At 34.0% G+C, this 26570-nt stretch overlaps 1 protein-coding gene across 3 annotated transcripts in view; it reads right to left on the reverse strand.

The window, feature by feature from the left end:
* The window catches only part of LOC108909281 (solute carrier family 12 member 4), a 147835-nt gene that overhangs the window by 38099 nt on the left and 83166 nt on the right, over positions 1–26570 (reverse strand). The window contains exon 1 of one of the 3 annotated variants that reach the window (XM_018713606.1): positions 10810–10859. The exons of the other annotated variants lie outside the window; for them this stretch is intronic. Within the exon in view, the coding sequence (XP_018569122.1) occupies positions 10810–10831 (22 nt within the window). The 5' untranslated portion in view covers positions 10832–10859. Of the gene's footprint in view, positions 1–10809; positions 10860–26570 lie in introns of those variants that run through there. 3 annotated transcript variants of the gene reach the window in all.

The raw sequence follows: 26570 nt of genomic DNA on the forward strand, positions 1-26570 counted from the left end.
GGTTTTTCATAAAAATATTGCAGACTTCAGTACAAAATATAGAAAAGGAAAAAACATTAAGGAATGTTTCGTTCTATTGGTCATAAATACTCAGTATAAAAATTCAAAAAGACAACTGGTTAATAAGTATACAATTTTTCATTAAAAGACTTTAGTAAATAAAGACAAAGTTAAAAGTGAAAAGGATAAAAATTGACCGTTTCAGATATGGATCAATTTTATGGAACACCCAGTACATATATGGATTTTCTAAAAAGCGGCTGGTCAGTAAATATACAACTTCAAAAGATTTCATGAAAAAATTAACAAAATGAATCAGAGAAAATCTGGTCCATCTGTGTCAGTTTTATGAAACATCCTGTACATAAATTGCAAGAAACACCTGGTTAGTAGAATATAAGGTTTTTCATAAAAATATTGCAGACTTCAGTACAAAATATAGAAAAGGAAAAAACATTAAGGAATGGTTCGTTCTATTGGTCATAAACACTCAGTATAATGCTTGGATAAAATCTGTGGTCAACAGGAGGTATGTGACTTATTTCACCATAAGTATCCGAACCAGAGAATTAGTCGAACTATAATAACCAATAATAATAATAATAATAGACATTTTTATTTTCAACAGTTACACATACACCCAATTATAGGAAACGCATGAGAAACGGAAGATATACATTGAAAATAAAAAAATTATGAAAGAAATACAAATACAAAAATACAGAAACAAATTTAAATTATTAATAGATATCGACATGCTTAAATAAACATAACAACAGTAAATCTACAGGTTCAGAGAAGTAATGACACAACGTTTAATTTTGTGAATAATAATAATAATAATAATTTATTTATTTTCCTGTTGACAAAATCCATTTGTATAGGAATGGTAACAATTTTTACTTAAAAACTAACACTAAACATTACCTACACTGAATATTACCTAACTTCGAAAAACTCTTGCAAACTATAAAAAACTTTTCTCGTAAGATAGTCCTTTAAGGACCTTTTAAAAATTGATATGTTATCAATATGTTTTATCGAGGTAGGCAACATATTAAAAATTTTCAAAACCAAATGAGTGGGAGAGTTGTATGTTAATGTGTATCTCGAAAACGAAAGCCCAGAGAAAAAAATGGAAGAGGAAAATAATGTTTCTTTTTTCAAGAGGAATTTACAGTTTTCAGTTGCGACACTTATTTAGGAACACCCTGTATATTTACAAGGCGGTACGTGAAAATTGTCCTTAGACCTTGTATTCTTTTGGTGAATGGATGTATTTAAAATAAAATTGCTTTTATTCTTAAAAACAAAAACACAGAGCTAGAACAAATATAGTCCACAGTTAAAATTTTAAAATTTTTAAACAATTCTCTACAGGAATAATTAACAGGTACACCATACCAGCAAGACATCTAATAATGCGTTTCTGTGCTACAAAAACGTACATAGTGTGAGCACTTGGTCCCCAAAAGCATATGCCATATCGCAACCTTGAAGACACTTGTGCATGGTAAACCATGGTAAGGTGCTCTTGTGAGAGGAGGGTGCGTATATTAATAAGAAACAAACCGAATTCAGTTTAGAAGCTAATTGAACACAATGCTCTTTCCAACCGAGACACTCGTCAATTGTTACGCCCAAGAACTTTATTTGTAATGTAAGCCCAAAGGCTTAGAGAAGATATAATTAGAAACAGAGTGGCAGAGATGAATATTTGATGATCCAAACAAGCTTCTAAGTAGTTTTTTCCATTTGACATCACAATTACTTCAAGCTGTAACACATATATAGGTACTCCATGAAAAATCAGCAGATTCCAAACGAATTTGTTTCCATGACACCTTTGATGCGAGCGTATAAATAAGAACCCTAGAAATGTATTGTGATATCTGGAAAACTACTTCATCAATAGGTTAAATTATTTCGTAATTACAATTGCGACTGTTCCATCGAAAAGCGGATGCATTGTTAATTTGCAACTACAAAGCGCCAATTTCAATCGTTTTTAGCCTGGAATTTCACATTTGGCAATTAGAAATCCACTTGAATACGAATTCCTGCCTTAACAAGCCATCCAATAAATATCCTATCCAAGTAATCCAATAAAATGCTGCTAAAACCCCCGCAGAGGTAATAACGTACATTTTTTTTTAACAAAGATAAAGAGCGAACACATCCTTAAGAATAATCACGCATAAATTATCTTCCACTGCTATCCAAACGAAAAAAAAATACGAGTATTAAATCTCTTGTTAATGTCCCACAGGCTGTCTTAAATTTTGCTTCAACCTGTCGACAATTTGGTCTTTGTTTGTAGACAATATTTTTAAGCACCTTTTACAAAAAATAATCCAGTGGGATTATGTCCGGTGATCTGACGGGCTATCCGGTCCCATCCAAGGGTTCAGAAATTTTAGAAATTTGGTACACTTTTTTTTTAATAAATCTTCTAATTATGTATGCATACAGTCCAAATTAAAAAACCAGTGGCGGAGAAACAAGGATATCGTTTCCATATTTAAAGTAAAACTTCTACGCCACTGAATTAATTGGTAATATGACGATCTGAAACATTCCGGATGGAAAAACATTCTTTTGTTTTTCTCGAAAAGTGAATGGTTTACGAGTTATGAAACATTTTATCCAAGTAAACATCTTGCCACCTAGACTAACTTCCGATCTGATTTTAAATTTTTTGGAGAGTAGCCTCTTCCAGTTAATGGAGGACATACCTTCGGACCAACGATTCGGCACCTGGTTTCAAATGGCCAGCACATTCTGGCCAGGTAGTTCGCTGACAAGCTACTACCAAAACAGATGGATTGGTCGGAATGGCCCATACCTTGGCCACCTACATCACCTGATTTAAATATTTTAGATTATTTTATTTGGGAGTAACCTAGAAAAATGACGTTTATGCCGTTCCTATAGCAAATAGAGACCAGCCAGTGCAAAGGCTAAATGAGGCCTGCACTAATTTGAAGCAAAATCCAGATTTAATCAGAGCTGCTGTGAATTCTATAACCAAAAGATGCCAAAAGTGCATTGAGTTTAAGAGTACGTCTATAGTAAACCACGTGAAGAAAAAAAAAACACTCGATAAACACACTGACACTGACACAACACAACATCAAAAAAAATCAATAATGCACCAACATACTGTCACTTCAGATGCAACAACTCCGCTTCTATTCGTCCAAATGTCATGAAATTTTGAGAGTACATCAGTGAAGGGTCTACCTTTCAATTTCCAATAGATGGCCTCACTAGAAATACCTATTTTTTTAAATTTCTTTTATAGTCCAGTCACTGAAGCATTTTGGCTACCAATTTTTTCGGATGGAATGGATTGACGTGAAATTTGTAGCTAGGAAATAGCCTAAGAAACAAAAGTTATATAGTGCCGATGTGTGCTTTTACCCTAGGGGTGGATGCCACCCCTTCTGGAGGGTGGGAATTTTTTTTGTTAAAAATAACCCGATTCGATAGAGGGACTAATTTTAAGCAAAAAATGCTCTATAAGAATTTTTTGTACAGTCGATACTTTTTGAGTTTTGCGCCTAAACATGTTCGTTTTTAGCCCAAAAATGCATGTTTTTGAGCCATTTTTCGCGAATATCTCAAAAACTACAAGTTTTATCAAAAAAATGATCATAAGCAAAAATGAAGGTTAAGTAAATAGCAAAGAGATTGCTTTTCTTATTTTTTTTAGTATAGAGCCCGAGTTATGACTCCCAGAAGTTGAAGTCAATTTCGAATTTCTATAATCGAAACGTTCAACGTCCTGTAGGGGAACAATTAAAGGTTTTTCGAGGAAAACTTATATAACACCTACTAAAGTTCTTGAAAAAACCTTTAAGCTGAGTGGTGGTAGAAGTCATTAGCATGAAAACTAATGAAGTTACAATCAAAATAAAATGATTGTCTTGGTTTTTGAAAAAAAAATCGGTATTAAAATTAATGACTTGACGGAAAAGCAAAATTAAACGTATTCCTCCTGCAATTTACTTTATTTATATATTAACAGTAGATTCTGGGAATTTGAACGATTTTAGAAGCCTAAATTTAAAAAAAATTTCATTTACTTTTGAATAACATTTTTAAATTTTTTAAAAAATCGCCTTTTTTCAAAATAATTCAAAAACTAACAAAGTTAAAAAAATGATGGAATAAGAAATTGTAAGTTTTTTCTTACTGAACAATTTGCTTTTTTATAAATTTTTGTAGGACAAAATTTGACTGAGTTATGACCATTAGAAGCTCAAAACTAAGACTGCCTTTCCTGAGCCCTTTTAGCTTACAAATCTAAAAAACGAAGGGCTCAAAGAAACTGCAAATCATAGAACTTAAAGTTTCAACTTTAAATTCCCTATTTTTTTGAGTAAATTTATAACTTTAAAATTACAAAAGTTATGGTAAAAAAGTTAATCGCATTTTTTCGGTAAAATTTTCGGAGCGGGTAAATTACCATCATCTTTGTGTATTTTGGAGCACTTGTGAACTGATTTGAGTAAGTATTTTAATAATATACATACACACACGTATCCGAGTTCACATGTATATTTGATATTAATTTAATAAAAAAATATTAAGAATATATTCAATAAAATTGAAAAAATAATAATTATATTATCATACTCACATATAATTTTTAGGAAATTTTTCTATAAAGGGTAGGGTTTTTTTTATGAGGGGTAGGTTTCCATAAGGGATTTTTGGGTGGCTGAAAAGTTGCAAAATATCATAGATCATTTGAAAAACCAATAAAAAATTTATAATTCAACATATGCATACCATTAAAACATCTCAAGCTTTCAATAATATTTTTTTGTTTATTTTATTATAAGGGATGGTTTTTAAGGGTTGCAACTTCGTAATGAGTCGTAAGCTTTCTAATGAATAACAAAAGAAATGCAATACATTGTGAATGCACCAAAAGAATATTTTAAACTGTTAAAAACTTTTTTTTCTATTTTTTGTCCATGGAAGGGTACTTTTTAAGGATTTTTAAGGGTTGAAAAGTAATTAAATTTCATAAATTATATTAAAAAACATGAAATGAACTTTATCCAACATATTTGAACATGAATTTAATCTTTAAAATACGTAAATCTGCGATTTTCGCATTTTTTTCGTACAAGGGTAGTTTTCACCCTCAAATAAAAAAAGCACACATCTAGACAACATAACTTTTGAAGTGGAGGGTCAGATGAGCTTGTATGCAAATTTTCAGGAAAATCCCTGCTATTCGAAAAAACGCACCTTGTATTTCATCTTTACTGAGCTTTTCAATTTCTTCAAAGCGACTCTTACAAAAAATTGACATAGTTCTACAAATATTTGCCAAAAATTGATCATTTGAATAAAGCTAAAGCTTTGGGACACTGTGCATGAATTTAGTCAGGATGATTGATCTTGTAGTGTGTAACCGTTGCTTAAATATTATTCGAATTTTAAAGGTCAATCAATAAGAGACACATATTTCATGACTATTTTCTTTTTTGTCAAATCCTTTCACGAAGAAGCCCGGGACAGTTGATTAAACGAGAAATGTGTAGAGAAGCGTAGGGGCCAGCAGGGAAGGGTAAGTAATTTCCAGTATTAACTTGCCAAAAATGTCGACGTTTAATTTATAAGGGAATAATTGCTTTTTATTGTACCGTACGAATTGGAATGAAATGAAACGAAAAAAAAAACGCCTCTCGACGAACGCCTGTTATGTCTTCATTCTACATTTAATTCACCCCGCTGTGTTTCTTACATTCTCTTCGCTGCCTGGGACGCGTAAAAAGGCGAAATTGCCCACGCTCTGGAATTTGAGTCCTAATCAATAGCTTTCAAAATATCTGAGCTGATTACCTGCATTACCCCCCTATTACTGTCCTTGCTGCTTATGTAGATAACTTTTGATTTATATCGCTGCAAAATCAGAAAAATCAACATAGATATACAGGGTGATCAAATGAAAACGAAACGGAGCCATTTTCAGGAACTGCGTCAAGATTGTAGAAAAAGCTCAGACCCGTCGATTTTAGATTAAAGGGGGACATTCTTTGCTGGTATTTTTGACTCCGCCACTTTCACCCAAAAGCATCACCCCAAAATATTTAAATGGCATTGGGGGTTGAGTAATATTTCTTTTGAAAGCTCTTACAATTCTCTTTACAATAGACTTTAAATTTTATAATTCCGCCCAATACTTATTAAGAATTTTGAAACTTATGTACAAACAATTAGTAACGGTAGAAATGTCAGTTAGTCGAGTTAAGTACGCCAATGGTATAAATTTAATATTTCTTGCGTTACATTGGTTTTTGGCGATTTGCTATCACTTTCGTAAAAAAACACAATTACAAAAAACAGAAATGAATGCTATGCACACAATGAACGTAAAATTAGTGGATTCCAAATTATTTTCTAGTATTATTTGGAAGCGTTGGTTGGTAGTTTATTTAATTGTGTTTTTGAAAATTAAACACTATGGTTTATTCCATTGCGGAAAGGGTAGATATCATTTCGCTTTACTTTATGAACAATAAATGTGCGAATAGAACAGCTCAGCTATTTAATGAACAACATCAAGATCGACATGTCAGGAGGAAGTATGTTCTAGAGTTAGTAAAAAAATTTCAAGAGACAGGGAACGTAGCCAATAAAAAACGAGAAATTGAAAAACCTATAGTTAATGAAGCTAGTGAAGTTGCAGTTTTGGGACAAGTTCATCTTGATCCTACATTAAGTACGAGGCAGCTGGCATCTGTGTCTGGGATCAATCGAACTAGCATACAAACCATTTTGAAGAAGAATAAATTCCATCCATACAAAATACATTTAGTCCAGGAACTTCATGAGGATGATTATGACCGCCGTTTGCAATTTTGCGAAATAATGAGTGAGCGAGCAGGGAACGATCCACAGTTCCTTTTTAACATCTGTTTTTCTGATGAATGCAGTTTTTTCTTGAACGGGACGGTAAATCGTCACAATTGCCGCTATTGGTCCGATTCAAACCCAAGAGTTTTTCACGAGGTGCATACACAGCAACCGGAAAAATTAAATGTATGGGCTGGAATTTTCGGTGACCGGCTGGTGGGTCCTTTTTTTCTACCTGGTAATTTGACTGGCCAAATGTATTTGCAATTACTGGAAGACGCTATTGACCCTGCCTTGACTGATATTATTGAAAATGTTCCAGAGTATGATGAAGATCATTTGATTTTTCAACAGGACGGTGCTCCTCCGCATTATGCGTTAATTGTCCGTCAGTATTTGGACCAACGTTTTCTACGGAATTGGATTGGGAGAAGAGGCAGCATTGAGTGGCCTCCACGATCACCGGATTTATCGCCCCTTGATTTCTTTTTGTGGGGATACCTAAAAAGTAAAATCTATAAAACACAGCCAGCGTCGCTGGAAGATTTGCGTCAAAGAATCGTCGACGAATGCCGTCGAATCACTCCGGAAATGCTTCGGAATGTGCGCGAACGTTTCGAACAAAATCTTTATTCTTTTATGGAAGCGGGCAGTCATCAGTTTGAACATTTAATCAACTAAGTAGTCAAAAATACCAGCAAAGAATGTCCCCGTTTAATCTAAAATCAACGGGTCTGAGCGTTTTTCTACAATCTTGACGCTGTTTCTGAAAATAGCTCTGTTTCGTTTCTATTTGACCACCCTGTATGTTAAAATATTGTTTTACGACATACAAAAATGTAGAAGTAATGACGGATTTGGTTCGGTGCTTTCTATTTCCGTCAAGAAATGGATAAACAACGCGCACCTACAAAACCACCCCCCTGAGAATATCACATATGTGAGCAGTCTTCCAGATGTCTGGGAATTTGTTAGTTGAATCACCCAATTAATTATATACATGAAAGCCTAGCTTGGAGACTCCATTAGGTTCATAAGGGATTTTCTCCCTCAAAGAAACGCGCCAATTTTCGGATGGAAAAGCACAGCAGCTTTGGGTAGGAATATAACGTACTCCTCAGATCTAATTTTTTGTGAAGAAGGTCCTCTGTCGCCTCAGTAGTTTGTCAGGTCGACTTTCTTTCGTCTCCTCGTCGTTCCACTTTGAACCCGCAAATACCGCAACCTCGGTATGACAACTGGCGCTCAACGTGGCGCCTCAAGACAAGGACTTCTGCCACCGCAATAAAATTGTTAATTTATATTGTGTTCCCACCCAAGAATGTGCTTAAACAATTTTCGATGCTTTATATGAAAAAGTCTAAAATTTTATATTAAACATTTTTTGTTGCCTATACCTACAGTTAAGACAATTTGCGGGATTGATTATCCACGTGCTGCTTAATTTTTTTCAATCCAATTCCAAAGATAATACTTTCGATTGAAAATGAAGCTACCGTATCCCATTTAACACCACGTGTCCCAAATTTTATTTAAATTTTTTATATCCTCACAATAGGCCGATACTATCGAGTTTGAGATACCCTGTACACTCTGCATATGTTGATCCACTTAACACTACATTTTTGTACATTTGAACACAAACGAAATTACTTAACAAAAATGACTTTTCTTCATAAAATGAAAAATAAAGAAGTTTTCCCAAAAACAAAAGAAATCAGTCATTTCAACTCTGTGTGACCAAAACTAAGCAGTTTTCCACCCTTATTATTGGGAACGTTTCCTCATTTTTGTGACATCCCACATAACAATATGGTCAGAACAATTTCTACCAAATCCAAAATTACATTTTTGTTAAAAAATTTCAAACTAACGCCTGTTTCTATGCTTTTGCGTAAAGAACATTAAAAGGTGGTCTAATATGTCATTATGTAATACAATACAAGAGAAGAGAATAATATTTAAAACAGTGATTATTTATTTGGCCGCAACAAAACGATTTACACAGCCGATCCTGATCGCTTACGAAAACAACGGAGGCTAGCCTCCCCTGAAAAACCCGTATGCTGACACCTGCACTACAGAAGCTGGACTAAATTTACAAGAACCTGGATTACTTCTCAGTTCTTAAAAAATATTGAAGACACATAGATAACCAATATGAAGGGAAAAACATCTGATTTTGCAAACTTTATAGATTCTAAACTAGGTAAATTTGTTTTTCAAGTTTTGTACAGAAAAGTACAGTTTGGTTTTAGTTCTAGAAAGTATAAAAAAATGTCAGTACGGTAGATACTCTACTTGAAACGTCTAAAATACGTTTCTGAATCTTATAAAACGGTACCAAGCCTAATGCGTGGTGACATTCAAAAGAGATCAAGGATTTACCGATACACTGTATACCGATTTGGATTACTATCAAATTATGCCACACTGCGGGGTATTGGTGGTAAATAAACAAATCCTGTAGTTTATTTCTGTTAATTAACGAGTAAACTAAAAGCCGCGTCGAGCCTTCAATTAGGCCTCCTTAATTACAGAGAAAGTAATCAGAGCCTGGTAAATAAATTCCACAAATCTGTTTGCACAAGGCGCGTACTATATGTATTATGTATATGTACATTGTATTATTCATCACACTCGAACTTTATTATATTTAAATTTCGTACCCATGCATACCAAATGAGACATGGCATATATTTTATACGTTCCCAGAAATCTGTTCATTGCCGTATAAATAAAAATTGGAGCGAACGTATGCAACCGTACGTGGACGAAACCGTATATAAAAAAAGTATTGTGGATTACCCAATAGCATGGAGAAATATTTGGGTTACGTGTTCCACTGATCTAAATCTTACTTTTGTAAATCCAAATGACGGGTTCTTTTTTGTTCTAAATCTAAACTGTACAATGATAACAATTTTGTTTGTTATTCACAACAAAATGTATTTGACATGGGCGTAGCTAGGAGAGGGGCCAGGGTGTGTATGCCTCCCCCACACTAGAGAGCCCGAAAAAAGATACAATAATATCATCTTTCTCATATCGGTAAGTCGCTGATGACTTTTTTTTCTGTTAAGGTTTTATATCGGCGGTAAGTCGCTGATTGAGTGAGCTTTTTTTAGATTTAGAATCGACCCAAAAAGTTACGTTTTTGTTTTTTTTTATGTACAAGGTGTTAATGAAATAAGTACTCAAAATTTGAGAGTGTGTAAAATATGTCGAAATATGATGAAAATCTTAGTAGCAGCTTGAAGAGGTAACTCAGGAACCAGTTTTTATTGCATAACTTCAAAATGATTTAATATTAAATCACGAAATTTTAGGGTCTGGTTTTTGGGTGTGAAAATTGTTGCACTGTGAATTATTGAAATGGATTTTACTAGAAAACGACTGATGCTATTAAAATCTAACAAGAGTACCTTTTTTATGCAAAATATGATAAATTTTCATATTTTCGGTTACAGAACTAGAAAAAAATGCGTACAATAAAAAATTTTAAAATTTGTCCCATGGTCCCGCATTTTCTTACGCCCCTGTAGCAAATTTTGATTTGTATATTTTACTGATTATTAAGCATACAAATAGTAATACAACCCCAAAATTTCGTGATTTAATATTAAACCCTTTTGAAATTACGCAATAGAAACTACTGTTTCCTGAGTTACCCCTTCAAGGGGTTGCATTTTCTTTAGGGGCCGCCACTGACAAAATCTGTATTAAGGTTTTCATCATATTTCGACATGTTTTACATACTCTCAAATTTTGAGTACTTATTTCGTTAACACCTTGTATAGAGGCCACCATAGTTTGCATATAATAAAACAGATGAAACATTGTGTACTGTTTCTGTATATTTTCTTTTTTTGCCTTGCTTTTACAGAGGCGTCATGATAAAAATGTTGTTTTAGTTAAGTGAAAGATTCTTACCTTTTCTGAGCAGATTGATCATATTTCGTAAATCAGAGGGAGCCGCTTTATACTAACTTCGCACATCGTTAGTCGAACAAGGACTAAACAGTGTAAAGTTTGTTTTCAACTATCGTTATTAGTTGTAATAAACTTTTATAAATATCGATTATAAACTGGCCGGAATAAATTTAACCCCAATCAAAACTGGATTTGCTCTCGCGTTTTAATTTAGATCAACAGCGATGCGTAATTGTTTTAATTGACTCTCATTAATTATTGTATTAGTGGGTCATAAAAATACCTTTCGCCGTTGTTGTTTTATTCGGCGTTTATTTAATGGAATAAAATGGGGGATACCTCTGGGGCCGGTGCGGATCGAATCGGAATTCGCTACCATAGAATTCGCATCAAAATTAAATTGCTCGAAATTATAGGTTTAAAATGTACCCATTGTTTTCGGCAGCATTCAAAATTAACTTATCCCACTGCGACCACCGTTCGTCTGCTAATTTTACAGATATAACCCACTTCCTTGATTATTCAAAGTAGAATCCACTATCGAAATTCACTCGAATAGCTCCAAATCCTGATAAAAATGTGGATGGTAAAACCTTAATAACGTATATAATCTACCGCTAACATCAAAATAGTCTTCGGGAAACTGTGGACAAATTTTGAGATATAGTAGCTGTTTTTTACATAATTAGCTGGTGAATTATATTTAAAATACAAGATATTTCTTTAAATGATTACAGACCGACACATATAAGTTTGCGTCTGAGATAGCTCCACCCACAAATGCGGCTAGGGAAACGCCGCGCCGCTGTTCGAAATTGTCACGCCTTCGTCTTATTCCTTCTACTTAGCCAAATCAATTTTTTCTCAATTCAAAATTTACCCTTTGGAATTTGTACCTATCTTTCCAAAATTCCGTCGTCGCGCTCCGAACCGCTCTAAGCAGCTACAAAACACTCTCGCCGCGATGGTCGACGTTGACGAAGGCCAATGTCGTCAACAGCCTCCTTCCGAATGACGGGCGCGGGAATTGGACGTTTTCACCGAATGCTTCCAATTTTCCCGCCGTCTCGTCCAGAAGGCGCTCCATGCAGCCCAAAATACCCCGATGCAGCAGCCCTCATCTCCTACATCTCGATTTCCGTATCGCAATGAAAAATTAGGTCTGAATTTCGGAAATACGAAATTTTCCAAACATCCTGTATATCATTTATTTAGTCAACGAAGTTGATATAAAAATTCCAATAGATCGAAAACGCGAAAAGTAAAGACCCGGAATCCAGCCAGGGTCCAGGGAACCGCATTAAACCGACAACCGTAAGTTCTGCTGTGCCTGTGTACGAACGTCAACTCTGGGTATTTGCAGTTCTAAAAGCAGGGACGGCATCCCAGTTGGAGTGAGTACTCGACTCGTACGTTGACGAAGGCCAATGTCGTCAACAGCCCCCTTCCGAATGACGCGGCGCGGGAATTGGACGTTTTTACCGATGTTTCCAATTTTCCCGCCGTCGCGCCCGGAAGACGCTCCATGCAGCCCAAGCTACCCCGATGCAGCAGCCTTTATTCCCGACAGATCGATTTGCGTATCGCAATGAAAAATTAGATCCGAATTTCGGAAATTCGAAAATTTCCGGATACGACGAAATTCGCACCTAGCCAAGGTAACACCCTGTACATAATTTATTTAGTCGACGAAGATGATATAAATATTCCAATAGGTCGAAAATTCGAAAAGTAAAGCCCTGGAATCCAGCTAGGGCCCAGGCAACCACATTAAACCGACACCCGTAAGATCTGCTGTGGCTGTGTACGAACGTCAACTCTGGGTATTTGCAGTTTTAAAAGCAGGGACGGCATCCCAGTTGAAGTGAGTACTCGACTCAAATGACTTCTATTTAGTCAGTACCACTGGATTCCATATAATTAATATAAAAAACACATTTGATATATTGTAAAATTGTTATGAAACCATTCAAAGAAACATCCTGCATTAATTATTACTTAATAAGGACTAATCACATCAAAAAGCAGCTACTACTAAGAGACCTTTTCGTTTCCACATTTTACTTGGATGGTTTGGTCAAGCAGCTTCCCTTCTAGTACATAAAATCAAACATTTAGAAAAAGAGATATAAAGAAATAAAGATAAAAAAAGATATCTAACCATAGACAAGACTTTTAATAGAAGATATTACGGAAGACAACGATTCAATACGTACAATTGAATTATACCAGTCTTTGTCGCCCTGTGTAGAATTTCACTTACGGAAACGACCCCATCCGCATGGCATTCTGCATCTAGCGCCGTAACAAATTACGGAGATTCATAATTCAGTGTTTAGAGATTTTTTTCTAGCAAGTCTGGCACCCACCTATGCCTGTCATCAGCATAGCGTAAACACGAGAATTAATTTTATCCCAACGTCAGTAACTCGACAAAAACAGCTCAAATCGCGCGACTCTCTTTGTGCACGTTTTGGAAACTATAATAAAACAACATTTAAGTACGAAAATGCACAGGGTTCGCAAACGGCCCCCATTGAAGCGTATCCGTGCTAATGACGTAAAGCCGAGTATAAATCCAAACTAGATATGACTTTAACTTTTCAGCGTTGCGTTGAAAAAGTTCTATTAAAGCACAATGGCGCAACTGAAAATGGATCTAAACTAGGTAAATGCAAAATGTTTGTTATCAGTCTTGCAGGAAGAACGTAGTTAACACTGAAATTATTGTCGCGTTATGAGGAAAATCCCTTTGGGAGTACTCTGGAAGTTTTGTGTACTCAATAATGGATCTTTTTAATGGATTCGGACATCTGCCTACACACTGAAGGTTTCCGAAGCGATATGGGACAGATTTAATGCTTCCATTTCAGCTGAAGGAATTTTGACAGTAGTTTTCATTATTCTTTTTCATATCATATTTTTACTATTGTGCGAAAAGTACTAACTTTACCCACGCCGTACAATATATAATGTCTGCACTAATGCGAAAATTAAACTGTTTACATTTAATATGTCAAGCTAGCGTTTAATAATTATTATTAATTTTTTTTAAGCGATACTATCTTTTATCTCTCCTGAAAGACCTCTCCATCATTTCTGTCGCCCTGTGTACAATCGCGAATATTTCGTGGAAGAAAAATTCGACGGATCTTTAATCGAAACCTCGGGAAGTCTGGAAATTATTCCGTTTATGAAATTAAGTTATTCATTCAAATTACTTCGTAAATTCTTTCTTTGCCGGATAGAATTTTATCCCAAAGGATCTAAACTCAACTTACGTAATTTATCTCTTGTTACGGAAAAAACTTCTTCTCTAAAAAGCGCTCTTCAAATTCCTGAGTAACATTATAGGCAGATATAAAAACCTCTTAACAAGTTCCGGCGAAAAGCGGCCGCATTTTTTAGGATTAAGGGGGTGCGACATTTGTTTATGTATTATGTTGTCTCTGGAGGTTTATATGTCATGTCTTGAGATTTATATCGCGCTTACATCGTTCATTTTTACATTACTTACACAAGTTCTTCAATGCAAAACGAAAAACGCAGGAGGGCCAATTAAAATGTTAGAGAACGGGCATGAGATTCGCCAAAACACGAAAACCAGATATGATGGAGGTTTGCCCTAAAACCATTCTAGAAACCGACGCCACAAGACGTGGTAAATTCACAGTAAATATTGTGTAAATTCTGTAAATATGTTTTTCAGATGAGCGTAGTAGAAATACTAACAACTGGTAATGTAATTTTACGTCTATCTTGCATATGTAACTTTACACTGTCGGCACTAAATTGAAAAATTTAATGTAATATTCCTGTAATTTTATAATGACGACTGCTGTAATAAATCAAATTGTGCGAATAAAAAATGTTCAATATAAATTGAGAGGGTGAATATTACAAGTATATGCACTGTATCCCAAAATGATCTTACATATACAATTGTTATTATAAAATCGGAATTCCCAGTAATTTGAAACGTTTAATGTAATTTAAATGTAACTTTACACTGTCGGCATTAAATTGAAAAATTTAATGTAATATTCCTGTAATTTTACAATGACGACTGCTGTAATAAATCAAATTGTGCGAATAAAAAATTTTCAATATAAATTGAGAGGGTGGCTATTACAGGTATACACACTATATCCCAAAATGATCTTACATATACAATTGTTATTATAAAATCGGAATTCCCAGTAATTTGAAACGTTTAATGTAATTTAAATGTGATTTTACACTGTCGGTACTAAATTGAAAAATTTAATGTAATATTCCTGTAATTTTACAATGACGACTGCTGTAATAAATCAAATTGTGCAAATAAAAAATTTTCAATATGAATTGAGAAGGTGGATATTACAGGTATATACTCTGTATCCCAAAATGATCTTACATATACAATTGTTATTATAAAACCGAAATTCCCAGTAATTTGAATCGTTTAATGTAATTTAAATGTAATTTTACACTGTCGGCACTGAATAGAAAAATTTAATGTAATATTCCTGTAATTTTACAATGACGACTGCTGTAATAAATCAAATTGTGTGAATAAAAAATGTTCAATATAAATTGAGAGGGTGGCTATTACAGGTATATACACTGTATCCCAAAATGATGGAACAAAATTATTTTTTTTTTTGTAGTTGAAACTTAAAAAAATCGTTGAAACAGGTCAATTAGTAAATAAAAATTGTCACTTTTCTGTAATATTTTTGAGCCATGTTTGACAGACCTATAACATTACCGACATTTTTTTTAATAGGACGCTCTATATTTTATAGTATAAATATAAAAAATGGAGGAATTAAATGAAAACAATAATTTAGTAGTACTTTTTATTTTATTACAGCAAATCTTCAAAGTGGCCCCATTATCCATTGCACAATGCCCAATTTGTGTTCAAAGTTATCAATTACATTTTGAATAACATTTGGTGTTACGTTTCGAATTTCTTCTCTGATACGATTTTTCAATCCTTCGATAGTGTCAGGTCTGTTCACATACACTTTGCTTTTTGGATAACTCCACAAATAAATCTAGTGGGGTTAAGTCAGGGGAGCATGGTGGCCATTCAAGCGTCCTTCTTCTGCCTATCCATCGTGAAAACTTCATTAATGTAATTTCTTACTCGAGACGAAAATGTGGAGGTGCACCATCTTGTTGGAACCAGACATCACCAGCAGGCATATCGTGCTTATTTGGGTTAGGAAAAATTTGTTCCAGGGCTGGAATAAGCTGAAAAAGCAAAAAATCCAAATAAATGTCACCCATCAAATTGCCCTCGAAAAAATAAGGTCCCAGTGTGCGATTTCCTACTATTCCAGGCCAAACATTTACTTTTTCCGGCCGTTGTGTTTTTTGCATCCAATGCGGATTTTCTGGGTTCCAAAACCTAGTATTTTGCCTGTTCACGGTTCCGCTTAAGCAAAAAGTTGCTTCGTCAGTGATTTTTTTAGTTATGATTTATCTTTCAAATAATTTCTAATTTCCTCGCAAAACTGTAATCTTCTGTCTGTGTCATCTGCCCATAGTTCTTATAAGACGTTAACTTTGTAAGGATGCCACTTTTGAGACTTCAGAGTTCTGTAAACTGAGGACTTCGACAAGTTGAAGTTGGCTGAGATAGATCTAATGGATGAAATAGGATTTTCAGTAATGGCGAGCATCACATTTTGCAGAAAAGTGACAATTTCTATTTACTAATTGACCTGTTTCAGCGATTTTTTAAAATTGAACTGAAAGAAAAATATATTAATTTTGTTCCATCATTTTGGTACAGTATAAATATGTCCTGTAAGATTACAATAAAATTATATTTTTTTTGATAAGTTGCCTGGCGGAAATGCCAGTCTTTAATCTACGTATTGTTCAGAAATTACAGGTACTTAAACTTCAAACTTAGCTTTGCATTTGATCCGGTTTGCTTTTGATAAATTTAATTACTCGAGAAAATAAGCCAGGCAAAGCACATAAGATGATCGTGATTTAAAATTTCGCGGAGTCAGCGTTCTGCGAGATAATGAAGCTCTAAAGTTGGTCACAAATCGTAAAAAAAGAAAGGAGTAGTGGAATAATTTTTATAGAGTCAGAAAACTTGAAAAGTTTAATAAAATCCTTTAAAAAACTACTTTTTTAGATGATTATATTATCTGTTTTATCTTATAATGTGGATGTAATATAAAATTAATGTGAATGAAATTACGGTTAATTTTAAAATGAGGCGATGAAAAAACGTTATCTTATCATAACAAATTTATCACCTTTCAGCTAACGGGTTAAAGAAATTATGGATTAGATCCGTTTAGTCAATCCTAAAAGATATGGAAATAATCTTTTCCAAAAGAATGTTCAAAAAATACTTATGTTTCCAAAATATTAACGTAACATTTTTGTTACAGATCATTGAAGGAGTAGTAAAGAATTCTCCATGACGATGACTGCCGCAGTTATTAACTCTCATAATGGTCAACTTAGTAACTGCATTCGTTTCTGCCGTTGATTGGTGTATTCTAGGACGAGTATCTCGAGTAATAATCACATTATCGGCGAGTTATCAGGATCTAATTGTTTTCTTGGGGGACCGATACTCCAGGAAATCGATAGCAGACTCATCCGATAAGGTAAGTTTAGCTCTTGCGAGATATTTATGATGACATGAAAAATAAAATATCACCGCGTCACGAAAATTCTGTTTCGGTAATGGGGGCCAATGTAGGTAAGAACCCGCTATTAGATAATATGAAATAAAACGAAACTCATCACCAGATTCCCCCCTTATGGGTGCAATTCGCACAAATCTAGGTTTATTTACAGACTTTCGCTGTGTGCAGACAATTTCAGCGCGTTTTAAGTTACCAGAGACGCCTCTCGCTGAATCGATGCTAGCGGGGAAAACGGGAAACCAGAACAAAGCGTGGAATCTCACTGTATAAAATATTGAGACGACGAGACGGCGTACCGTACTAAGGGGGTAAATAAAGTAACTTGCGCACAAGCGCAATTTTCTAAAATGCATCAGTTTCGCGTTAATTTAATGTAACTATGTCAGCCTTATTACCCGATATTCGTATAAATTATAGAGCACAATGTAAAAGGGATCCAAACGTCCTTGGCGTTATTTCGGTACAAACTTATATGTATCGGTATTGTGTTTAGTACTTCACAAGCTTTGCGTCTTTGTCCCGTGCAAGCCTTACACAACAGTTTCAGACGTGTTGCGACGAAAAGTCTGTTTCGCATGAAAACGTACCTGGTCTTTTTTTGTGATTAATTTAATTTTGACCTAGATTTTCCCTTGTAACGCAAAACGGCAGACTAGCACCTTCCCGGGCAGACATAAAACGACGAATGCCGACTAAGCAGGTGAAGTTTGATTAAGATAACACATTATTGTGCGAAGCCTGCTCCGCTGTAAGGATTAATGCTCTTCCTGAAGGACGTAAATGAAATTTCCCTTTATTTTTTATGTAAAAGGGCCCGTGCGGCAGAAAAAGGAAACGCGCAATTTCAACAGTCACTTCACTGCGGATAAGTTGCAGAAGCCGCAAACGGTTTATTTGGTAAAACTCGACCGACACCCGCACTTTTTCCTCTAGATCAAAAATGTTTCATCGACGCTCAAGCTCATTGTTTGCAACCTACCGGGGATGGTTTATAATTATTTATTTAGAAATACAACACCTAACGGGACAAAGTCCCAACTAAATAAAAGAAGAGAGCCAACTAATATTAAGTATAATTATACAAATATTACAGAATAGAATAGACCAATTAAAATTTGAGAACTTAAATACAAACAATAACAGACAGACTTTTGATAATTCGAAATTTTTTCGAATAGGGCCATTAGTAAATTTACAGGGTCGGAAAGTCCCCATGGTTCATCGGCCGTTACGTGAAAGCGATAAAGTAAGTCATAGAAATCCGTGCGATAGAGAAAGATGGTTCTAATGAAAGCGTCTAATAGTCACCGCCTATTTCGCCCTTCCACAAATAAGAAGTGGAGCTTATTTGTGGAAGGGCGAAATGGGCGGTGACTATTAGACGCCTTCATTATAGCCATCTTTCTCTATCGCACGGATTTCTATGACTTTCTTTATCGCTCTCACGTAACGGCCGATGAACCATGGGGATTTTCCGACCCTGTATACGAGGTGTGACTACTAATTGTAAAGCAGAGTGAAATCTAGAATTAGGTCTAGGAACATAACATCTTTGAAATCTATAAACATTATAAATGGGTCTTCAATCGATGCATCAAATGTAACACCAAGGTCAGTAAATTGCTCAACTCTTACTTAGAAAAGCATCGAGGCATTTAGTTAGATCATTAATGAAAATAACAAACAGTAGTAGTGGCCTCAGAATTTACCCTTGCGGAACCCCTGAAGATTGATGGAATTTATATGATTGAAAACCACGATAATGACAAACGATAATCTAGCATCAAATGTCAGGAAATTACGCAACTCTATTTAGAAATGATTCACCAATTTTATCATCAAAATCTGGAGTAGCTTTCCGTCGACTGTAGGATATAATTTTGCATTTGCCTACATTCAAAGTAAGGAAAATTTAACTTCCAACAACAATTTAAGGTCGTCAGCATAGAGTCAATTATTGACATCGGGACATTCAGTTAGATTATTAATGAAAATAAGAAACAGGAGTGACCCCAGGATTGACCCTTGCGGTACCCGTGAAGATTGATGAAATTTATATGATTGAAAACCACGATAATGACAAACGATAATCTAGCATCAAATGTAAAGCCAATGTCAGCAAATTGCGTAACTCTATTTAGAAAAGATTCACCAATTTTATTATTAAATCTAGAGTAGCTTTGCGTCGACTGTAGGATATAATTTTGCATTTGCCACATTCGGAATAAGGAAAATTTCTTCCAAAAACAACTTAAGATCGTCCGCATAGAGTCAATAATTGACATCGAGACATTCAGTTAGATCATTAATGAAAATAAGGAACAGTAGTGGCCCCTGGATTGACCCTTGCGGAACCCTTGAAAATTGATGGAATTTATATGATTGAAAACCACGATAATGACAAACTATAATCTAGCATCAAATGTAAAACCAAGGTCAGCGAATTGCGCAACTCTATTTAGAAAAGATTCTCCAATTTTATTATTAAATTTAGAATAGCTTTGCGTCGACTGTAGGATACAATTTTGCATTTGCTTACATTCAAAGGTAAGGAAGATTTAACTTCCAAGAACAACAAGATCGTCCGCATCAGTCAATAATTGACATCGGGACATTCAGTTAGATCAGTAATAAAAATAACAAACAGTAGTGGCCCCAGGATTGACCCTTGTGGTACCCGTGATGATTGAAAACTACGATAATGACAAACGATAATCTAGCATCAAATGTAAAGCCAAGGTCAGTAAATTGCGAAACTCTATTTAGAAAAGATTCACCAATTTTATTATTAAATCTAGAGTAGCTTTGCCTCGACTGTAGGATATTATTTTGCATTTGCCTATTTTCGAAATAAGGAACATTTCTTCCAAGAAGAAAGATTGTCCGCATAGAGTCAATAATTGACATCGAGACATTCAGTTGGATCATTAATGAAAATAAGAAACAGTAATGGCCCCTGGATTGACCCTTGCGGAACCCGTGAAGATTGATGGAATTTATATGATTGAAAACCACGATAATAACAAACGATAATCTAGCACCAAATGTAACACCAAGGTCATCAAATTGCGCAACTCTGTTTAGAAAAGATTCACCAATTTTATTATTAAATCTAGAGTAGCTTTGCGTCGACTGTAGGATGTAATTTTGCATTTGCCTACATTGGAAATAAGGAAAATTTGTTCCAAGAACAACTTAAGATCAATCGCATAAAGTCAATAATTGACATCGAAATATTCAGTTAGATCATTAATGAAAATAAGAAACAGTAGTGGCCCCAGGATTGAACCTTGCCAATAACTAATTAATTAAATACCATTTAAGAATTATTGCTTTAAGAAAAAATGTTACCTTAGAAACCTTAAATTTTATCGAACATGTCTGTTACACACTGTGTTCGTTCTATATTACTTTAAACAGACTTCACTGAGGTCTGGTTTTATGTTTCTCTATTTAAAGAAAGTTGCGTACATTGAGGTAAATCTTGTAACAGTTACTGCGTCTAAGTGGGCCTCAGTTCACAGTGCACTGGTATGGTTTTACCAATTTAAATAATAAGGCTTCTTCCGTTCTTTCTCTTCGCCGAAATAAAATCAGGCTAGCAATAAATTTTTATCTCAAACGGGTATACAGGTTGTCAACTTCTAAGCTGTAACTGTACCAGTTGTTCTAAAAACTCTTAAAAATGTCTACGACGCCCCGCATTTTGTTCATCGTTATCCGTCATTCTTGAACATAGGCAGACAGCTGGAAAATCACCATAAGGAAACAAATCTACTTTAGGCATGTTCTTAAAAAAGTCTTGTACACACCTAAAAGTAGACACCCTGTATGTACCAGTCGCCGCCAGTTACGGACTTAAACCACCTTGAGTTTTTACAGAATGTTATTTGTTTTAACCTTTTCCAAAACGAGGCGTTTCCTGCGATAAAAAACCACCTAGTACAATGAACGTGCCATATCTTTAATGACTGCACTCAATTTTCTAGACAACTTCGCTCGGCTAAAGCTCCACGAGCACTTGATCCCGACATTTCAGTGGTGAAATGCATTTATTATAAGCAGAGTATCACACGACAGCATTTGTTGACAAAGGTCTGCGGGTGTTTCATCTCTACAATCTGACTAAATTAAGGTTCAGAGCTCAAACTCACACCAGGACTTAACCGTCTCTGGCTAAAGTTACATGAATATGTCGGTAGACGACAATCGAATCAGTTTATGAATACTACTCTTTTATGTGACAGCTCCCTGAAAAATCAGTAAGAGGCGAATGTTTAGATTATAGTAACAAAAGTTTCACTGCAAGCGTGTTCCTGAAAAGGAAAGTAATTGTGCTGGGTACTATAAAAAGGGACACAGTAAAATTACAACAAATACTGAAATGTAAATTTATGATTACGTTGTAAAGTTTCCTTAAAATATCCTGTAAAATGACTGTTTGCAAAATATTCCGCTACATCCCTTAATGTAATTTCATAATTACAATGTAAAATTGCTATATAAATATTCTACAAAATTACAGACTTGATGTAATTTCACACATAAGGTAAGGGGAACGTTCAGAAACCAAAGTATCTTATATACGCTGTAAAAAGTACAGTAAAATTGCAACTAGGTTACGAAATCTTTACCACCAACATACGTTATATTCTGTTACAGATCCTAATATAATTTTACGCATACACTGTAAAGTTACTTTAAAAATATTCCGCAAAATTACAAACTTTAATTTAATTTAAATCTAATTGAAATGTAAAGTTGAAAAGGTTCAGTAAACAATATACTGTAAAATTACTTAATTTAATGTAATTTCACAAATACACTGTATATACATTGTAAAAATATTCCATAAAATTACAAACCTTAGCGTAATTTTACAGATACACTTTAAAGTTACTAAGTTACTGTAAATGTAAAAATAGTCTGTAAAATTGCATACCTTAATGTAATTTAAATCTAATTGAAATGTAAAGTTGAAAAGGTTCAGTAAACAATATACTGTAAAATTACCGAATTTAATGTAATTTCACAAATACACTGTAAATACATTGTAAAAATATTCCGTAAAATTACAAACCTTAATGTAATTTTACAGATACACTTTAAAGTTACTGTAAATGTAAAAATATTCTGTAAAATTACCTTAACGTAATTTAACAATTACAATGCGAAATTTACCTTAATGTAGTTTAAATTTAATTGAAATATAAAATTGTAGATTTTATGTAAACAATATTCCGTAAAATTACAAACCTTAATGTAATTTTACAGATACACTTTAAAGTTACTGTAAAAATATTCTGTAAAATTGCATACCTTAATGTAATTTAACAATTACAATGCGAAATTTCTATAAAAATATTATGTAAAATTACAGACATTACAGGTTTAAGGTAGATTGAATGTTTCTTTCAGAAAATTTTATTTTTTTGATAAAGTAAGACATGTTTATGTAATTAAAAAACGTTTTGTCACTTATTTTCCATAGTTATAAAAGAAAATGTAATATGCATTATCTCGAAAGAGTTCGTTTTCTTATCTTTCTTTGCATACCCTTCCAAGGGGTTTTCCAGCATCTCGTGTCGATGCTTCTCGAAGATATATCTTCCGTTTCAGTCTCGGTTTCGCGAAGAAAAATTGTCCCCACTTTAGGTGAGAGTGTACGAAACGGCCAACATTTTTTAAACTGGCCTTTACAAATGGCCATGCTGTTGGGTTGGGGATAATTAGAGCGACAAAAAGGGCAATAATGGTTTTCGAGGCCGAGCTTAACGGACTACGAGGAGTACGACACTTTGGCGCATTCATTAAACTTTTTTCTCGCTGGGCCGCATAATCTGTCGGCCAGCTACGAAAACATGAGTTTTTAGGAAAAAAAAAATAACGACGTCAGCGATAGCAGACGGGTATTATTTCGGTCAATAAAAACTGTAATTTTTGCTAAAACGCGCCTGACGTTTTCAAACGCGTTATCATTTATAAGACAAGTTGATGTTCCAAGCAGCCAACATAATGGATATGACGAAGCTGCATTTTTTGCAGTAGAGAATGCGAAAACTGTTGTATATAATTTTAAGGACATTTTAAGGGAAAATAATGATTACAGTGATTAATTTGTACTCGAACAAATTTCATTACAAGTGAACGATTTCTCTCAGTGTATACTAACAAAAAAAGAGAATGTAACTGATTTTAAAATTGTAACATAAATTTATTTCCCAAGCAGCACAAGGGTATTGTTTCAGAAATTTCTCACATAAAGTTCTCTAGAAAAGTAGCGGCACTGGATTTATTCTCAAGGACTTAAAAATGTGCCAAACCAAAGAGTAAAATCGACTGTCTCGAGCGGCCAACTTCTCGTTCACCTAATATAGGGTAAAGGAATGTAATCCGTTCCAGCCTCAATTTACTGGAATATTCTCCTCTTTTCACAAAAAGAAGAACAATGGGTTTAATCTGTGTAATTTTACATGTTTTAAATGAAACAGTACACACAAACCTACCTTCTTTAAGTGCAGTACACGGGGCGTTTAAATAGTTGGTATTTGTTTCAAAACGGCTTTACTGTGAAGGAATTTTTAAAATTAAACAGGTTTTAGCAGCAATTTCAAAAGATAAGCCTTGAGTAAGACATATTAAGTTTTTTTGTTATTTCATGGGTATTTATTAAGGAATATTTTCGTGATTAGGAGGTAATCCATTTACTGTTTCGTGTAGTAGATATATCATGTTTATCTTTCTTTGTTTTTTATCGACAAAAATGAATTATTCGCGGAATTCTGACGAAGGAAAGAATATAAAGACTCAAGTTCGTTTGTTCCCCCCGTAACTAGTCTGATTTACTCTAAAGATTTTATGATTTTATTGCTTCTAATTCGTGCTGTAGCTGTATTAAAAGAAATGAAAATATTATATGATAAAGTCAGCGGATAAAGTGGGCTTGTGTAAACGGCTTCTAAATATTAATTGGTTATTTATTTGGCGAAATTCGCCAATATTCAGGGGACGATACATTAACATTTATTTCAGGTGAGAAACTCGAGCTCCCATAAAAAATAAATTACCATGAAAATAATATTGGAACTCGCTAAATCGATAAAGTCTACACATAAAAGCATCCGTACACTGCTGGTTTAACTCGCCAAGGGCCAAATCGATATAGAGCACCTCGTAATTTGTGTTCAGTTTTGAAAATTAGGTTTCTATTGAAGGACATACATTGGTAAATCCTAAACAAACGATCACATGGTTGTTTGGAAGCGAATTTTATCAAACGAAGCTTATCAGCTACACCATTTGTAGAATACTGTTTAGTAAACAAGATTACAATTGCAAAAACGGGTTATCATGCGTGACTTTATATTCTAGCGTTTTTTCAGTGCAGATTGTATCACTTTATCGTATCTCTTAAGAAAAAGCGAATAAATACTGTTCGATTAAGAAAAATCTAGAACCTGCACGTTCTGTTAAAAGAAACTGCAAACGACCTCGGACGAATGTCGCAGGAAAATATGTTTACAGCAGGAATTCTCTAGAAAACTATTTGCCTGCTGCTTTGCAGAATATTGGGGTTAAGTGTATTAAGTGTTGTGTTTGTATCGACATAGTTTATTATAACAAATGTAATCGTAAGTGGATTCAATCTACCGGCAGAATTTCGTAGAAAATGGACAGTACGATTGCTTAACAGAAATTCTCGGTATAGCCCCTTTTGTTTCTTTTGTTAACCGACATCAAAACGGATGATTTTCCACAATGGACGTCACGGCTAAATATCGTCCATATTTACAGCATTCTTTTATATGAACGCAAAACCGGCAAATGTTACCAGGAAAATTGATTATTGTCATTTTAATGTTTATTTAGATACTAATCTTATGATAAGAATGTACACAAAGATACGTAATGTACGTGGATAACATAATGTGTAAATTTAACGAATGGAAAGGTGCGTGAAAAATACGTGTAAAGCCCTAACGGATTTTATTTGATAATTGGCTGTTCAGTTACATGATAAAATGTATCGAAATTTAATACGCATTTTTTAAAAAACAAATATATGTTTTCAAAAAATGTTCTGACTTTTTCCAAAGTAATGCCAAATGGTGTGCATAAAAGCATACTAATTTTATATAAGAAAATAAAAAATTACCATATGAGAATAAAATTAAAAATAAACAACTCTTTTTCAAAAAAAATGACAGGCGTCATTTTCGATAATAATTAAATAGCGAAAAGCGCATTAGGATAACTGAGATACAGGGTGTTTTGCAATTTTTTCCTTTTGTATCTATTATCTATAACTTTTTTTGTCTGTAAAAGTATAGAAGTAAATGGTTTTTTGTGAAAGATAGAAACATTTTAGATTTTTAAGTCTACCTAAAAATTCCTTACAAATGATGTATGTATACATGATATTTATATAAAAAATTATGTATTTTGCGTTTCAACTGTATCTTGATACAATTTACGTATGATATATCATTTGCAAGGAAAAACCGCAAAATATATATATACGGGGTGTTCAATTTAAATATGAATTTGTGTCCGACTTGAAAAAGTAGAAGTTATAAAGAAATAATGCGCACAAATATCAATCATTTCTACAAATAAAAGAGTAAAAGAGACAACAGAGAACGGGCAAAATTGCATTCGCAGAAAATTTCGAAAAACCTCGGAGAAAAAAGTTGTTTATTTTAAAAATTTGAACTTTCATATAACAAAATAGAAATTTTACTGAAGGTCGGATATATACCAATATTGGAATAAAATTGAGATATAAACAACCCTCTGCCGCTTTTCGAAATTTTGAGAAATTTTTTCAACAGAAAAGGAAAAAAAAGTAGTGATTGAAAATTGAATAACAAAAAACGCATCACGATATCTTGATTCGTTTTTCATTTTTTTATTCCATTTTCTACTTTCTCGTAGTTTTTTTAAACAAATTTATATATTTTTAAGTGGAACACGCTATATATTTTCCGTTTTTTAAATCTGCGTAAAAATTCCTTTGAAACGATGTGTAAAAGATATTTCCCCAAAAATTTTTTTTCGGGATGTGTAAACCGAAAATTATTTTGTAATTCAGCT

The sequence above is a fragment of the Anoplophora glabripennis genome, unplaced genomic scaffold (genome assembly GCF_000390285.2).
Source record: "Anoplophora glabripennis isolate ALB-LARVAE unplaced genomic scaffold, Agla_2.0 scaffold9, whole genome shotgun sequence".
Taxonomy (NCBI): domain Eukaryota; kingdom Metazoa; phylum Arthropoda; class Insecta; order Coleoptera; family Cerambycidae; genus Anoplophora; species Anoplophora glabripennis.